At 40.0% G+C, this 19085-nt stretch overlaps 1 protein-coding gene across 5 annotated transcripts in view; it reads right to left on the bottom strand.

Moving 5' to 3' along the window:
* Positions 1-137: 137 nt before the first annotated feature.
* The window catches only part of EEA1 (early endosome antigen 1), a 77792-nt gene continuing 58844 nt past the window's right edge, over positions 138-19085 (bottom strand). For 4 of the 5 annotated variants that reach the window (XM_082058640.1, XM_082058641.1, XM_082058642.1 and 1 more), the window contains 7 exons: positions 13248-13433; positions 12645-12776; positions 10657-10842; positions 10120-10358; positions 8535-8655; positions 8091-8189; positions 138-7070 (listed from right to left, as the gene is read on the bottom strand). In XM_082058640.1, the coding sequence (XP_081914766.1) occupies positions 6948-7070; positions 8091-8189; positions 8535-8655; positions 10120-10358; positions 10657-10842; positions 12645-12776; positions 13248-13433 (1086 nt within the window). In that variant the 3' untranslated portion in view covers positions 138-6947. The remainder of the gene's footprint in view (positions 7071-8090; positions 8190-8534; positions 8656-10119; positions 10359-10656; positions 10843-12644; positions 12777-13247; positions 13434-19085) is intronic. The other variant, XR_014184642.1, reaches the window with a different exon arrangement.

The following is a 19085-nucleotide window of genomic DNA, read 5'->3' as shown; positions in this document are numbered from 1 at the left end:
AACATTTACCTTGTTCTTAGATGTGTGGCTTCCCAACAGTTCATCTGTAAAATGACAGATCCCCCATTTCAAAGTAGCTTTGCTATGTGAAGTGGGGCAAGGTATTTCAGAATAACAGAACTAGTCTATTAGAAAGGTCTAATTTATTCTTTTTTATTGTCATTAATCATTCCTTTAGCAGGTTAGAAAACAAAAGTGACATTTCGATAACATTTCGTCATAGTTTATACAGAACTGGTTGATGCATGGTGTCATTTTCTCACCCAAATCCACGGCCACCTTCCAAATCGCAGAGTTGAGGAATTTACAGTGCACGCTGGACTAAATTCTTTCACAATGTAAGGCACAACTACATGGTCACAAGTAGTAAACACAAACACTGAAAACAGAACTTAAGAGAATTGAACTTAAATGAAAAAGAAACAAAACCAAAGCACATTCATGCAAAAAACAAACAAACAAACAAATCTATCTACACCTACGATGATGGTGTGATCCAGTTTAAAAGTGCAGTATGCTGTAGGTAAAACTGCAACATAAGGCAAGTATAATACATTACCTCTAACTACTGGGTAAGAACTTTAAAAATTTCCATTTATATTTTATACAATTATACAGAAATTAAGCTGTATGAGCAATATTCACATCTGCAATAGTAAACTGGTCACTCAAATTCAGAAAAGAGGCAAACAAGACAATGTAATTCGTAGCACGCATCCATTACAGAACACCATTCATAAAGTTCACGTCTCAAGTACTGAAGAAAAAAACCGAAAGATAAAATTAATGGTACATTTGGTGAATGAGGCTATCTATAGCCAAATGACAAAGCTGCATACAAAATTGTTTTTACCCAGCAGACCGTGATTATGAAAGCTTGTGGTTATAATTTATTTCCTGTCCAGCAGCTACAGTTTGCAAGAATGAAACTACAGAAGTTTATGATGACTCGAAGCTATTGGATACTTTCACACACATTACAAAGAAAATCCTTAACTTGTTTTGGTTTTGGTGATAGACTTTTGCAATTTTGGCATTAACTATAATTTTTACATAACGTGACAGTGAGTAAACCTTATTAAACTTACCTAATGTTTGAATATTACATTGAGAGGTAGTTTAAATGAAATCTTACGTAACAACATCAAATGGTGGGGGTTGATTTTTTTGTGTGTGTGATCTTTATTTTTTCTTAAAAAAGTGACAAATCCTATACAAGCAGCATTTTGGACACTCTACTACAAAAAGTTCTGGTATTTGCTAACCCAGTGAGACATCCTTTCAAACATCCCTTTCATGCCAGGAATCAAGCTTTAGTGTGATACAACAAAGTATTTTGCCATAAAGCCAACACCAGGAGCCTGGACCTGCCAGCACTGGCCTGTTGACATGTAATGATGAACGCTCTTTACCAGCCCTCTTCACCCAAAAAGAGGCTGGAAATACAGATGAATTTGGGTTTAGTTTGGGTCATAGTGGGAGGAAAAACTGGAAAACACTCCTACCAGGCTTCTGCTTTCATAGTAACGCTGATCCAAAAGGGTTAGCAGGGCTTCAGGAATCTTCAAATGAGCAGATACTCCTCATCTGCTGCAGTGAGTGCATAGTGTGTGGTGAGCTGAAGACAAAAGGCAGAGTTTATTGCATTAACTAGTACCTATTCTCTTCATTATTTTAAATGGCATCTAATGTTCTCTGCAAATATGCAAACCTCTTTATTCAGTGTCCCTTGAAACAAAATTTAAAAAATAAAAAGAAAAAAAAGAAACACAAAAACCTGAGTTTCTGCCAAGGGACTTTACTATCCAATTATTGCTGTTTCTGAAAAGTGCACCACATGGTGCTTTTGGAGAGGCTGTGGTTGGACAATAATTTTAAATTTATCCTAGAAGGGGTGCTGAGGTCAAGACTTCAAAAATTAAGAACTGGAGAGCTGGCAAGAATCTTGAAAAGACATAAAATTCATGTTTTCTCATTTTATAATCTTCAAATGAAGCTCTACATAGACAATGTGTGCATGACTATGTGGGTTTTGTTTTTAAATGTGCTCTTAGATGATGATCGCATTTTTGGTACGAAAGAATGAGTGCAACTCTCCCTACTTAGCAAGGGGCCAAATGAAATACAGTGGACGCCTTCCTGTGTAACCTCATCTAGGTGTTCCTGCTCCGGCAGGGGGATTGGACTAGATGATCTTTCGAGGTCCCTTCCAGTCCCTAACATTCTGTGATTCTGTGAAAAGTCCAGCCAAAGATAAACCTCCTGTCCCTCGATCACAGCTCACACACGCAATGCCAACGACACCATCCCACTTACTGTAGATTATATTCAGTTAGACAGCAAAAAGTGCATAGTGCAAATGACAGTGTTGTTTCCTCATCCCCCAAGAATATGAGAGTGGGAGGGGTGGAACACGGAGGAGTAATTTATCAGTTTCAGCATACTCAAACCATGGTATCATTCTTTTTGGAATAGCGTATATTCTGTTGAAACTTAAGCTCCAGCACTTTTCTGTCTGCCACTGAGTACTGGTCATAATTTTTTTAAGTTTTGCAAAAAAGCATTTGTTTCCACTTTGCATTTAACAATCCAGAAAAGTACTTGAGTTTTCCAGGTCCCTTCTTTAGGAATGTCACTTCTCTTACATCTAGGATGAGAGACTCAATTGTTCTTGCTAATGTAATACAAACACAGCAAGGTTACTTCGTGCTTCTGCTCCCAAATCCCCTCTTGCTTCACTAAGAAAGTTTTTCCAGTCAGGATTCACAAATAATCCTCATCGTCCCAAAACCAACAAAAATAGCTATTCATTGTTCTTGTGTACCTAGAGCTCCACACTCCATGGTAACTTGGTTACTTGACACCTTCCAAAAACAGAGGAAAAAACCCACACTGTACCCTAAAGCCTCGGACTCTTGTGCCAGAAAGTGAAGCCAGTTGAAAACCAAGATCCCTCTAAACCTCTTGCCTCTGCTGGAAGCTGCAGCACAAAATTCCTTTTGTCTCTTCATCTGCAGACAGCAGCTTTTCCTACTGCGACTCGTTAATTTTATCCTCTTTGTTCAACCTTTGCAGAAAGGAGAAGATTACTGGAGGGGAGGAACACATGGGGAGAAGAAATAAATAACAGTGAAGCGCAGCCAGCTAAGATCAAAAGCTTGTCACTGACCTCCACAATGCAACCTTCCTCCAGAGGCCTCGCAGGATGGAAGTATGAAGTTTGTATTGCTGACATGATTTTGGAGAAGAACAGTAGGATTTGGCATTTGAGAGGCAACAGCCCAAGGGATTGTGGCTCTTTGACTGGGAAGAGAGATGATGTCTCCAGAAAGTTAAAGAACCTCTCCCCACCTTTAAAAAGACTCTCCTTTGCACTTTTCCATAGCTTGTCTCAGCCCACGTCACAGCTGGTCTCTCCTATTCCGCTCCTTCAGTGATTCTGAATGTGGATGGAGTGTCCTGCAGGGGGGACAGTTTCAGGAACAAACCCCAGAGTTCACTGTCCCATTCCTGATGCCATGGTAATGGCTAGAAATCAGAGGCAGCGTGAGGATCCCACACACCTACTGCTTCAAGCACTGCTTTTACCACTATTTCCACCTCTTGCTTTATAATGGTCTCTCTCTCCTCAGGGTACCTGAGCAATCTGGTTCTTTGTAGAGGCTGTTTGAGTCTCTTCTGCCATTTTATTAGTGTTTCCCTCTGTTCCTGTGTTTGCAGTCTGAAAAATCAGTGCATTAAACTATCTGGTCTGGAATCCTTTAGCTCAGTGTGGGAAAAGTTACCAGGATTCTTACTAGGTTTTCCTACGATTTATGTTTTAAAGCAGTGCAATAAAAACCCCACACTCCTACTGACAACATGCCCATCAAAACAGTCAGACTCTGCAGGCAGATTTTTAAATACAAAGCTTTTTGCCTTCCAGTTTCCCTTGTTACGTATCTCATAGGTCATTTCACTAAGCTCGAGCACCACTTCCAACCGAGCAGTGAGACCTTGAGCATTATAGGTCTATTATAACATCAACTTATCAACAAATGCTGACCAGCACCAAGAATCACAAGCACAAAAGAAGGAGCGTAAGATTCAGCAATGAAGTCGTAAATTTACTCCAGTGAAAAGCTGTAGAAATCCTAGCCTATTGCTGCAGACTCAAAGCTCAAGCATAAAAGTTTCTAGCACAGCACTGTTCCTCCAGGTTTTAACAATCCCTCTTTCTAAAAATGTGTATTTAAAAAGCATGTCCATCCCCGCAAAAAGTTGGTCATATACTTTGGTCCGCAAAAACAACCTGCAGAAATTGAGCTGGTTTTGCCCCTGAAGCTGAGGAGCTCCAGAGTGTGTTCTGATCTGCAGTTCACCAACCACCCTGCTTCAGCAGCCAGGGGGTGAGGTGACTCTGCTTGACTTCACACCAAGTTATCCCAAAAGGCTGAATTAAGAACAACCCTACCAGAGCTTCTACCACTTCCCCTTCACTGCAGCGCGCTCTCCTCAGATTTCACACATTCCCGTTCAAAAGCAGAAAGCCTGAACCTAAGTGAGTCTTTTCAAGCACTTCCCTACCCCCCTGAGAAATATCCGTCTTCCTCTGCCTCGGGTGTTTTGTCCTTGTACAGTTGTGGGAAGCTTCTCTCTTCCCTCGAAAATCCCTTCTGCTCCACAAGCTCCACACCCCAACAGCAGCATGAGGCTCCGTGTGTCACCCAACAGGACAGAGTGGATCTGGGTTGGAGCACGACTGTCACATCTTTACCTTTCCCGCATTTCTGAAGTCTTGTGTCAGACAAAGAAAGTCTCGAAAGCAAACTCTTTGGATTCTCTCAATAAATAAGTAGATTAAAAAATTGCCAGAGGCAGAGATTCTCTTCATGTTTTCTATTCAAAAGATTCTTATGCCCAACTGTTACGCTGATGGGGAGAAACAGCAAGTCCAGAGGCTCTGTTCATATGGAACCGCTGCAGCAATTGTTTCTTTTGGGCAAGCAAGTTCAAACCAGAACATCAGACCAGTATTTCACATGAACCACAATTCCATCCCAAACCCTTTTACAGCAACGTAACTCAGTTTACACAACTCAGCTGGCTTTTGGGAAATAATTTCATTGTAAGAAAACTCCTTGAGGAAGACTTCTTGCGGCTGCAAAGGTAGGACTAGACAGGTAAGCTAAGAAAGGATGTGAAATACATAGATCACTACCTCTGGAGAAGAGGGATTAAGAAGTTTTTTCACTTGAGGGTTAATCAGGACTAGAAACTTTTCATGAGAAAGACTCTTCTTCGTTCACATCTAGAGCAGTCAATAGATAAAAGCACAGGAACCTGCCTAATAACGGCAAAGCTTTCATCATTGTGACAGAATTTGGTTCCTCATCTCGGGAAAGAAGCAGAATAATTCAGGACACAGTCCTTTCCTCTAAACAGCTGGCACAATTTTGTAAGACACTAAAGGGCTTGGGGTGTGGGGAATTTATTAGGGTATTTAAGACAGAGAGAACCTAAATATTGGAATGCATAACCCCCGCCCAAAGAAATAACCTTAATGGTTTTGAAATACCAGATACCAGGGGAAGAAAAGTTAGACACAGGCAGGCAAGAATGAACAGGTGTAAATAAAATCACAACAAAAGAGAAGTTTGGAACCTACACAAACTCTACAAGAAAGCCCTGTTGCAAGTACAGAAAAGAACACGCAAATAAATATCTAAAGACACACACATTGACCTCTTATTTAGAGCTGTTTGGCTCATAACTAAGCCAGTAGCAGGAGATTCACGCCACTGTTCTGAGCAGACTAAATCCCATAACCAACCTAACATTTAAGACCCTTCCGGGAACGGGCATCAGATGGAGGGACAAAAAACTGAGGTTTGTCAGGCGCAGCAGAAGTTCAGCTTCTTCCACCAAAAGCTGAGAAAAGGGACAGAAGAAAAGACCAGATAAACTGCAGCAGTCTCAAAAAAAGACTTTTTATTATTCGGATAACTAGCATTGAAGGTCTGGATGTCCCTTAAAACCCCAAGAACCCGTCAGGACTTCCAGGATATGGGTAAGGGGGGGAAGTACGCTAGAGGTTACTACCAGTATTGTCTGTTTGCTTTTTAAAACCCACATGTAAGGGTTTCTGGAATATTAAAATCCATCCACCGAATATGAAAAAGCGAAAGCAATCAATATGAGACGCAACATTGTGATATGCCATGTAACATTCTTACAATGCCAGCTAAACTTTGTCTCATCGTTTGTTCACACAGACTCCCAGACACACACACACAAACTATACAATACAGTGTGTGTAAAGATGCTCCAGTATCCAAGTGCTGTAGTTGGATTCAGGTGCTGATACTACAAGAAGTTCTAAGTGGACAAACAAAACTGAGTTGGAGTCAAGTCCAGCCATTACGCTCACTGTGGAGTTTGAAATTTAGAGAGAAAAGTCAGAGAGACAGAAAGAAATCGAAATCACAAGGGGTTATAAAGAACATCAGATATGCAATCAAATGCAACAATTAGTTCTGCTTTTACAGCAACATTTGATACATAAATTCCTCACAAGTTTTTGCATCTTCCTTTGTCTTTGAAGGAAACAAGAATAAACTGCAATATCACGTAAACGCTGTTTCTCTTGAACAAAAAAATAAAAGATAAAAAAATACATTGTTACTCCTCTGTTTAAACTTTATTTACAAATAACTGGGTATTTCTAATCTAGACATAGAAGCTCTTTCCAGGATAAATGGCAATAAGCTATGGATGATCTGAGCCCATGTCTCACAAAAAATACAATAGTTTTACTTGGTATCAATAAACATTTTAAAATATACTAAATTTTGCCAAGTGTCACAATCATTGTCCAAACTGAATAGTAGTCTGAGTGCTGAATGAAGTGCATCAACAGAAATTATAGATTTTAGTGTAACATTTCCTTTTTCACTCAAGATCGCCAGTTATCCTTGCAAGTCATTAAAGCAAGTATCACAGACCCGGACAGGCTTCTTAGAAGAAGGAGTTAAGGCATTCTTTGCTGAGCACTCGGCACAAAAGATATTTCCACACTGTCTACAGTGGTGCTGTGGAAGAAAAGAAACACACAGGCTGAACAGCAATGACAGGGAATAGATCACTAGTAGAGATGACGATCATATCAAGTCAACTCTCATGCTTCAGAAGTTGGTTTGAATCTTTAAATAGTAGTTACACAGCGCACAGAAGGGCACAGGAGTAAATCCTTTATAAAAGGTGTAGGAGTAAAATATTCAGAAGCACTCCACTGAGCCCGGAGGCTATACCAGTTTCGGAAGTGAGTTCTCCCTCTGGAATTTCTCTTCTTGAACTTGTTTTGGTCACATAAAACATGTTCTCCTTACTTGTAACTACCTGCTTTCACATGGGAAGTACCCTTGAATCAAAGGATCCAGCAGCCTTTGTTCAAAGCCTACCCAAAGGACATCACTACGGACACTGCAAGGCAGGGAGAGCTACCTAAAAGCAAGTCAGGAAGTGCTGTAAAATTAACCTCACGAATATCCCTCATCTCCTTCATTGCCAAGTCACTTGTTGAAGGGTTGGTAATCTCCGGATGAAGGGCAGAACCTGCCAATAGAGGGATGCCGACACCTTGGCTGACCACAGCTGATTTTACAAAGAAGGTCTGAGTACAGACCTAAACCACATCCAGTTGCTTCTTCTGTCGCTGTTTATAAAGTAATAGTCACAAAGCACCAGATCATGTTGATACCTCATATTTTCACATATCTAATTTCCACAAATTTACTTTCCTTTAATACCTGTAAATCGACCGCTTATAAATAAGTTTACTGTAAACACCCTTACAACAGTGTTGCTCGCTTAGAAGACTGAACTATTTTAGCACTGTTTATAAACCGATGCTGTTAAAATGGCAAAAGAATCATGAATAAAGTAAGTTCTGCAAATTTTAATGTTCAAGGCATTGCATGCAATAACTGTATTCTGAGATGCCCTGAGTATCACAGCACTCTTAAGGCTGTTTTTGGAAGTTTGTATCCTATCTGAGAGTTTGAAAACAATAGAAAAAGCAAATACCCCCAGACACAGTAAAACACACCTACCCTTCTCACTGTCACTGAAAAGCCTTTTCCACAGGCCATGCAGTTCTGTACCTCATTGTCTTCTGCCCACTTCCTGTTGAGAGCTTGGGTGTGTTTGATCTACATAGAACATATTAAAAAAAAAGCATTTTTTAAAAAATTCTTATCTGATTCCTACTAATTTCCTCTATTTTTGCTGCACACACTACCCAGTGCAGTATAAAAGCACCAATTCTGCCATGATACTGAGAGCTTACATTTGTTCAGAGAGAAAATCTTCCAAGTTTCCAAACTATGAGCAGATTTAAGAACCCACAGACAGCAATATCACCCATGTACACCACAATCACAACATCTTAATCACTCTGGAAAGGTAACCCACCACCCATCTGACACAAACTTGAAATTCTCCTAAGTTCCCACATAGAGAATCAACAGCTTTAACTGCTTCAAATCAAACTATACCTGTAATGACTGGTTTTCGCGGCCAAGTTCCTGCATTGCGGCAGTAGTGTTGTCCAGCTTTTTCTTCATTTCTACAAGTTTGGCTTGAAGCTTTTCAATTTCTCCCTCACTTTTTATACACCTGAGGAAAAACAGTAAACCATCAGCTCGAAGCATATGAGGCAACGTACACTGCCTCCTTTGGGCAGGTTGTCGCGACTGAGGAGTTACTCATAAAATCCAGCCAAAACTATTCTTGCTGTGAAAAGTTCTTGGATGACTTGACTGGAAAAATGCTCTGTTGTAACAATCAGTTTAAGATCATCTGGCATTTCTCCCAAATATCTGTGGCTTATTATTACCTGGAGTAACTCCCAAAGCCAGGGACAGTACTGAATGCAGTCCAGCAGCAAACCCTGATGAGCACCCCTGTGCAACAGGACACTCTCACAAACCAGCTGCAGCAGATCAGGTCAAACAACAGAGCAGAAAGGAAACCTTTTTCTTTCAGCAAAGCCACCTCCCATCAGCTGAAATTCAGTTAACTGTTGAAAGCCAAATTTCAAAGGGTGTTTTTCTGCCAAGCTGTAAACAGCTGCTGGGTGAGTTAAGCACAGTATGGCAAGGGATTGCCAAAGAAAGAGGATCTCACTTGAACTGATCCCATCCTTTCCCAAGGTCTACTGCTCAAAAACCAAATCAGCAAGCTTGACAGTATCAAAAAAAGTTTTCCACTCTGCCTTCACCAAACATGTCAGGAAATAAGGACAAAAAAATTTCCCTGTCTCACAGGTGTTTCTTCTACCCTTGTAATGGCTGCTTTCAGGTAACTCCTGCTGCCTTGCATGCCTCCTGCTGCCTGAAGGCAAGGTGCTCTGCTCACCTAAGTCTTAAATATATTGTACAGATAACAGCAGACCTGGAGAAAAGATGACTGTAGGTTTTGAAGAGGAAGAAAATGCCTCTTGTGTGAACCTTAGCCTATCTAATCCAATTATATGTTCATTCTCCTGACACTGAGCAGTGGGAGCACCTGGAAGTCCCTAAGCAAACTGGATACTAGTGCAGGCACTAAGGATGCTGTTCCAGGCTTCTGCATGACTCTTCTACTCCAAGAGAGTCAAGGCAGGGAAGCCTCAGAGTGGTGGAGAAGGGCAGTTAACTCAGGTAAGAGAAGCTCCCTCTGTCAGGCCTTGCAACACTCATACAACAGATGAGATGAGAATCCACAACCTACACATCTTCAAGCTCAGAGGAGCCCAAGGGGTCTAGAAGGCTCTTAATGGAGAGCCATAAATCTTCAAGTTCAAACACAGAGCTCTGGCTTTGGTGATAAGTAAGGTCCTGATAAGCCTGCCTGATTTTCTACAAAACAGTCACCCAGTCAAATCCCACAAAGAGCACAGTTTGCTCCCAACACCCCTTGCTGTGCTTTGGCAGGGAAGACAGAAGGTTGCACTCTGGAAACCACACTCCCAGCCCAGGCATTAGGAACAAACACAGATTTAAATAAAGCATGCACAGAGAATCCCAAATCAACAAGTTTTCAGCGTGAGGGTATCAAGTGCCCAGACTACACTTCCACATTGTCAAGACCACAGCTCACCTCTCCAGCAACGCTCTTCTCTCATCCTGATTGTTCTGCACCGTTGCTTCCAAGACAGCGATGTCCCCACGTAAATCATCCGTCTGTTTCTCCAGCTCACTCACTCGCCTCTGACTGCTTTGCCACTCTTTCTTCATAGTAGCCAGGTTTTCATTTAGAGCTGTGACCTGCATCGTGAGCTTAGTCTCCTTTTCCTCATGTCTCCGGCTTTCTTCTTCTTTCTCTTTTTTCTCTGTGTGCTAAGAAAACAATGGAACAATGAAGAACAACCTTCCAATTATTCTTTCCCTATTCCCTGCATCTAATTGAGGCAAAGAATCTTACTGTACTAGAATCACTATTTTTAATCAACAAACCCCATTAGACAAGACTGTCATCCCACTGAACTTTCCTACAACATTAAATGCCTCAAAAGTTTCTGACCTTGTCATTTAAAAACCACTGTAATGTGAAACTAATTGCCAACCCTTTGCTTCCCTGAAAGAATCCACAGGTGGGTTCACAAAACAACAGTCTTATACTCTCTAACATACTAACCAGTTTAGCTTCAATTTCAGCACATTCTTTCTTCAGCTCCTCTTCTCTCTTTTTCAGCTGATCTTTGACAGCTTGATGGGTTTTTTTCTCCTGTTCCAGAGCTGAATTCATATTATCTATTTTGCCCTGCAGCTCTAATTTCTGTTGAATCAATAGCTGCTTTGCATCCTTGAGATTTGCCACCTCCTGTTAGGATACAGAGCTCAAAGTTAAAGTAGCAATATTGAAAGAGTAAACTATCTAAATTCAAAACGACTATAATTCTTTCCAACAAGAGGACAACAATGATTTTTAGTTTTATCACTGAAAGAAAGGATGATTTTACAGCACAAACTATCAGTGACTTTCATGATCAAAGATTTTAAACTAGTACCCATATTATGAACAACATTCAAATTTTAAAATAAGTTTAAAATATATTTCTACTAAAGTAGTGGAAGCTCTGTTGGATTATTTTCTACAGTTCTTTGAAAAGATATGTCCATCGTAATTTTTTACTCTGCTCTAAAATGTACTTCACATTGTTCTCTAGTTGCAATAATGAGGTTCAAGGCATTGTAACGACAATGTAAAATCCACACACTGATGGAAGGAAACTAATTTCTGTTAGTCTTAAACGTATAAAGAATTACCCTATGTTTTACGCAACTAAGATGATACATTTGGTTTTAAATATTAGTTTTACTTGTTCTTCTGCAATAAAACATAAAAATCCTGAAGCAGAACAGTTTGTTAAATTTATAGGAATCCTCTTCCTTAAAATTGCACAGCCAAGTACACAGGTACTAACAGACTAAAACCAAAATCAAAATTTCCATCATGAGTTAAAATCAAAACAAAGGCAGCAAGATAACATATCCTGAGGACAGGGGCCTGGCCTATTGATGCACATCTATCCATACCCTGGCAAGAGACGGGTAACAGCATGTACGGCTTTAGGAGACAGCTTCTAGTTTAGTCTGATTGCTTGTACGGAGATCAAGAGATGAATATTAAGCTGCCATTGGTGTGCACACATTCTATATACAAATTTATAAATTTTCTTCTTTAGAATAGAGATTTCAAGAATGACGAGAATTACAATAACCCTTCCCCAAAATCCAGGGAAGTACTGGGCATAGATGGCTTGACAGAAACAAAGTACAGTCTTCTATCCCAAAATAAGAGACCATTTTCTAAACAGTGGAGAACAAAAGAACATCTGAAATTCATAAGAGACCATGTTACTTTCTTTGTATTAGCATACAGGGACTGTACCTTTATTTATACTTGTGCAGCAACTTGAACTCTGTGTGTTTTTAACAGATGCAAATGTAACTCAGAATAATAAGGAAAATGTGAACTACAGCCTTTGAGGAGTGTTTCCTTCTACAGAGACTCAAAAACAAAGTATGTAAAATGTGGCAAGAAACAAAAATTATTTAATTAAAGCCTCCAAACATTTACCCTTTAGAGACCTCATTTGATTGTTATGATTTTGGAAGACAGTTAGTCTTTTATGAGGCTCCTGACATTGTTTCCTCCCCAAGTGTGACTTTTTAAGACATTTTAGAAACCACAGCACATCGAGGGAGTTTCAACTCTACTATGCATCTTTGAGAAGTACCAGATGTGCCTAGAATATTTGGGAAAGTTCACATTCATGACACTTTTGGACATCTTTCTGCACTCCACAATAGTTAAGCAAGGGTACGCACAGTCGATCTACAGAGAAATAGAACAAAAGTCAGGATGTACAACCCCTCCTGAAGCTGAGATATGTGGTCCACCTGGCCAAGAACACTGGGCACCAGTGCTCCAGGTTTATCACTAACCCAGTCAGCATTACTCAAGAACCTCATCAAAATCTGTGCTTTGGTTCCCTTACCTGTAATACTGACACTTACAGCAACCATCTTTGCAAAGCCATTCCATATAACATCTATTGAGTAGGCACATATTTCTTAACAGGTAACAAACCACATGAAGCCCAGTTTGTCTCAGTATACCTTCTCAAATTCTTGCTTGCAGGCTCTAAGCTCTTCACCCAGCTTGGCACTTTCTTTTTCAAGTCTACTCCTTATTTCCTGGAGCTCCGTTGTTTTACATTTTTCGTTAGCCAAGTCTTTTTCTTTCAAAATCTTGAAGAGAAATAAAAAGTGCTAGAAAAGTTACTTCTTCCAAGTTCACAAAATAAAAAAACAAAAAAACAAAAAAACACCAAAACCAAACAACCAAACAAAAAACATCCATGGTCCAAAACCCACTTGGGGGCTGTGTAACTAAGAGGGAACAACCACCACATATCTCTACCCACAGTTCATAGTGCAAACAATTAGCAGCATGTTTGCAGTTTTAGATTTAAAACTAATAACATTTTCCCACACATCTAGCCACCTAGAACAAATTAACAGCTAATTAAATCAAATTCACTTCAACTGTCTATCAAAAGTCCTGCACCAGAGGTTCAGTAAAATTGCCACTGCTATGCACTACAACATCGCTCTGCTCCCCAAATACCTCCTCTTTCAAGATGTAACAGAAATTCTTAAAGGGTGCCTGTGTGGGGTGGATGCCTCTGTGTGAAGACTTCAAAAGGCAGAGGCACTTACCCTGTCATTCTGAAGATCCTGTAACATTTTGCTCTTCTCACCCAGCTGCTGGTCCTTCTTTGACGCATCCTGCTCCAGCGTCGACTTTGCTTTCTTCAGTTCCTGAATCTGCTGATTGTTGCTAGCGATTCGATTTCTGCTGGAAACTAATTCTTCTTGAGCTAGAGCAAGCTTTTCTTCTGTGGACTAATTACAAAGAGAACTCTGCAAATCATCTGTCAGTTCAAGAGCTTCAGATACTCAACAGGCACTTAAACATTTTCCACATGGAAAAATCATTATCTAGTGTGTAACATTCAGCTTCAAATGTTGACAAAGCACAGGTACAGAAACTTTTAGGTTACGAGCTTACCCTAAATAAAAGAAACTACCCCAGAACCATTTCCAGCAGCAATACCTTACTGTACATACTACCACTTGCATTCTTAAATGGCGAAAAGGTGAAAACTTGCAAAAGGGCAGAGAATGAAAAGTGACTAATAAAAAGAGAATGAACTCGAATTTGCTCACACAAATTTATTTTATTCTCTGGGCAAATCGACTGTTCTATAACTCTAAACAGCTGTTACTGAAGAGGCAGTGAAGCTGCACTGAAGATATTGAAAGTCATTCAATGCTATTTTATAGCAATGACTCAATGAAACCAGTTCTAGGACAATAATGAAATTTTTGCAAATCCTAAAATGAAATGTACAACCTAAAAATGCTAATATCAGGATAAAACATGGCACAGTCTCAGCTGCATCAGCATTTAAACACAAAATTTGAACATCCATTCAAACTCTACTACAGATTACATTTTAATTTGCCTCCAGTTCTCAACGCTCACCTTTATCTAGAAAAAGAACTTGGATTTATCTCTCCACAACAGGTCACAAAAACCCAAGAAACTACATAAAACTTGCACCCAAGGTTCATTCAGTTTGCTCACAGCAAAGTCAATCCTTGGGTTTCTTCTTGAATTAGTATTCTGGAGGTTTATTTTTAAAGTCTTCAGCTTAGGCAAAGAGTAGTTCTTCTTAGAAGCATGTTCTTTCACAAAGAACCAACGAGAAAGAAAAATATCAAACTCATCCTCCACTCCAACATAATATTGGCATTTTATGAAAAATGTTGATGTCAAGACAAAGAATGTGAGGGGAGGAGATTTATTACTAGTGACAAATTTATTAGCTTCAGTGCACCAGTAAAGATTTAAATTCTTTCAAGATAAACTAAGCTTTTTTTGAAGTTCTTACTTAAATCCTAATCAAACCTCTTATTAAGGTTAGTGATTTTAAAAGGAATAATAAACACACAACTTCGACTTCACCTAATTATGCATTTGTTTTAGCAGCTCTTGTGTTATTTAAAAATAAATTGATTTCTGATGCTTCCTAACCGTTCCTTGTCATGTCTAAAGTGTTTTGCCTGTAGAGTCAGCCTTAGTTTGAAACACCAATGATGGAACACTGCTGGTTCAATAGCATTTTCAACAACTCCCGTGGCTCTCTAAAAGCTCAGACTGGCTTTTAAAATTAATTTGCAGACAAATTATTTGATTTGCTTTCTGAGTTATTGGAGTTTACTACTTAACACTTTGCAAGGTGTTAACTCAGAAAATGTTTTAAGCAAAATAGGAGGTGCATTTGCAATTTCAAGCGTCCAGCAAGCTGCGTCTTTCCGAAAGCAAAACTATCCCTCTGCTCCACTGTGGGCACTGTAGGAACATGTTTTCCTAGCAATGAGAAAGGCCGGGAAGTGCAGCATCCTCACAGAACATCTTCACAGGAAAACCAACAGTCTCTGCGGTTTTAGGAAGAAGCATAATGAAGACACAGCTTTTATTCAAATTCAGTTCCACTAGAATAAAAGTGGTTACATCTGATTTGTTAGCACAGGATGATGAAATCTGGCTATGAAGTGGATTGTGATACCCATATTCAAAGCCTCACCTGGGGTATACTCCTCTCTCAATGCCACCCCCCAAAGTGGCTACACTGGGGAGCCAGTATTCAGCACACTCTGCACTGCATTATGCACAAACATTTTTATAATTCAGTAGTTTCTCATATAAGAGACTTGGAACTTTGCATACAATTTAGCATACAATAACTTACATATGTGCCTCTTAATTGTGCTGTGATTAATAATGATGCTATCTATGTTAACTGGGAAACCATTCAATATAACTTTAACAGTAAATGCACCTTCTATCTATTTATGCCTTTCTTTCAGAAGTCCCCCCCAGCAACCTTTCAAAATGAGCAGGAATCTTTGGGCACACGTTAAATGTTCCATTTATTATCCTTGCTCCCAGCTCAGTCTCCACTGAGACTGTAATTCAGCCTGATTCTTTTGGAATGCTGAGGCATCTTTAACATAAAATCACCTCTCAATAACATCTGATGCCATTTACCTTATTTAGTTATCACGCAGTTTTACAATTGCTCCCAGAATACAATAGGTGTTCTCCCAACAAGGTACCCACAATCATCAGATTGCTCTTTGAGATGGCAGACAAAACTGAGCGTATGGAAAAGGCACACTCAGAAGAAAAGAAGGCAATCTGTAGTTAATTTTTGTAAATAAAACCAGATCTTAGGATGACTAGTATAGAGTTTAAGTAAATAAATAACAAAATATCACAGTCTGATTTAGTACAACTTGGGCTGTTCTAGTGCAAATAACAGTGCCAACAGCAGAATTAGCTGGGTGTTAGGACCTGGATTCCTTCCACCTAAGCGAGGTGCACAAATGAGCATTTTAAGTCTTTGTGTCCCATCTTCCCGCCTCCCTGACTCCAGCCCACAAGGAGCAACAAAAAATTATTCAGAGACACCTGATCTCTCCTCACTTCCTAAGAAAAAGGGTTAGACTGACTGTAGCCAATTTAGGCTCTTGACTTAAAGACTTGAGGTTTGGCAGCATGAATATTGTCCCAGAACGCCCACTGGAGATACACTGACAGTGATGCCAACATTGGAGGCAAAGAAACATTCTTTTGAGAACACAGAGGAAACCAGGACTGACTACAAAAAGCACAAATGCCAAGAATGAAGGATATCTGGCAGAGCTCAGGAGGCCAGAATTCACAAAAAGTATGTTTGCACTAACTCAAAATCAAGGCAAAAATAACAGTTCTGCATTTTTATTAGCTCTTCTATATAAAAACAGCCTTTTCCACATTAAAAAAAAAATGCATGGGCATACATATATAAAAATGTTAATATGTTATATATACACATATATATATTTGTGTATACATAATTTGTGTCTACATATACACACAAATATTTAACAGTATTCTTTTTTTGTTATATATATTCTTTTTTTATCAAAAACTGTAGCTTTTACCAGCACTCAAATCTTGCCCAGTTTCTTTTTCTTGTCACAGAGACAAAAATGTGTGAGTTCAATTACTGTTACAGACGGTGCATTTTTTAAAACAAAGTAAATCTGCAGCAAAGAGTATAGACAACATTATAACTACATTCTCACCTCCGAATTTATTACAACACTTCTCACTTTTCCTCTGTGAATGTTTAACCAATTTGCACCTGGCTACAGCTACATTGCTAGGATCTTCTCTTGCTGAACCAGAAACCAGGATTTTAAGGGGGTGTTTTGTTCTTCAGTCATGCTGACAGTGATGCTGACAGTGCTCCAGTGAGCAACTGCTCACTCTACATCTCTCTCTCATGCAACCCCGTATCTCCAAGTGCAAAACGCAAAAGCATTCGCTCACTTTCCAACCCCCCACAGCCTCCCAGCCTGAGATGAGCCGGCCATCCCAGCAGCGATATTCCAAACAGGTGCCAGCAGATGGTGCTCGGTGCTCAGCCCAGCTCCTGCCATCCCCTCCCAGGAACCAGACCTACCACCCTACTCACCCACACCCTGTACAGCCTTTTATGATCTATCCCCACACCTGAAACCTGGGCCTCACCAGTAGCGTGGTGCTACACCACACGGGAATATTTAAGCTTTCCCTTTTTAACGAAAGAAAACCCAGCACTGCTGGGATCTTGTGATGCAGCCTGGCCTGGGCAACGCTGGGCTTCAAACTGTGCTGACTCCACACAGCTCTGCAGGGAGCTCATTTCTCTGCTAAAAATCCTACACTGAAAGACACCAAAGCTCCTCTTACATACAGGGTTTAAAAAGTTCTACTACTGCCTACTAATATGATTAAGACCAGTCTGAACCTCCACCCACCCACCAGCTTCAAACTTTAACCAAAATCCACAGCTCTGGCTCCAATTATCTACTTTTATTAAGTAACTCCAAAGTAACAAAACACTCCAGATGACTGACTTTGAATTGGACTGTGAAACTCTACCATAAAGTTCTCCTGACTTGCGTGGTATTTTGATATTCAGGTCTCCAGACTTAACAGTATCATGCTGAGGCTTTCTGAACTTCCTTTTTCCTTTGCAGTCTTCTAAGACAAGTTATCACTGCTTCTTTAGGTTAACATTGCAACAAGGCAGCACCTCCACAATTAAAGATCTGTTCCTCACCTGTTCCCTCTTCTACATTTTAAAGAAAAAAAGTGGTGGCAAGCAGACCTCACTAACAGCAACTAATATAAGTTTAAAAAAAAATAATCAGCAAACAGCCTCCAAGTTGGTACATCACTTTAGTACTGAGGACCCCAATCTTCCTCAGGCTCTCTAGGCTCCACAGAGACTTAGATAATAAATCAAGTTACCTGACTGTCCCATCTTGAAAATCTTGTTTACCCATTGCCATCAGTTTATTATATCTTTTTTACATGCATGGTCTCTCTCTCCCTTGCTACCATCCCCATTCAGGTTTTAAAAGCATGTGGGACGCTTACTGTCCTATTTTATACCTGCCAGAAGTCATCAAAATGGTTTAATAATACTTCTTCAGAGCTATTTTTGTAACAAGCGATACTTAAAACTATGCCCAAAAACCCAGTTATTGAGCATATCTGATGCTTTTATGGGTCACTGCATTACCAAGCGCTGATTTAAATGCATTGCAGGAAATCAGCTCACAGAGATACATGTGCTGTAGTAACTAACCGTAAGTCATGCTAAAGCTCTTCACACTTTGATATAGCGCTTCAACCAAGCAAATAAGTATGATTAGCTGATAAGTAAAGCTGCTGTAACATGCAGGAAAACATGGCAGGTAACCCAATGCTATAGAGGAGTAGTACGATTAATAAAACTCAATGGCCTATATGTAAAGGAACTATTTCTGTTTTTCTTAAAATAACCCTGAACCTGGAGTTTGCCTAGGGCTCCACAGCTCACATGGGCCTCCCTGAAATGGCCACAAAACCTACAGTGATTTCAGGGGTGGGACTGAAAGGTCTCCACTGGGCCTCTGAAATCTAAGCAGTCACCAAAGGCTCCCTTTATACATAACAAAGCAAACAGAAGCTGACATCTAAAACAGATCAAATGATCTGTCCTCCCAAAGTGCCTATTTCTCTCCATAAACTTCAGAAGAGCCTCGAACAACAGCGTCAGACAGACACAGACAAGGCTGTAGTGGGATTCATCTCAAGTGAAAAGTGCCAAAGCTCCACATTTTGCCAGCAGACAGCCTGTCTCTGCAGCACAGAATGTCCTGGGACTAACTGGAGCATTGGCTTAGCACAGCTTAGGAACAGCAAAAACTTCAAGGACTAAGTTCAGATACCTGTATTCCAGGCAGGTCCCTAAATCTGCTGTTCCTATTAGCTCGACATCTCTTAAATGTGGAAAATCAGCCAGGAAGAAGAGGAAGGGGCAAGGATGTGGTAAAAGATTTGCCAACTAAAATTCCAGTCAAATCATCTAGGAGACAGCACCTACTCACCTGGTGGCAGAGACTTTGCCC

The sequence above is a fragment of the Streptopelia decaocto genome (assembly GCF_964273445.1).
Source record: "Streptopelia decaocto genome assembly, chromosome: 1".
NCBI classification, from domain to species: Eukaryota; Metazoa; Chordata; class Aves; order Columbiformes; family Columbidae; genus Streptopelia; species Streptopelia decaocto.
This window is presented reverse-complemented; position numbering and strand designations above follow the sequence as displayed.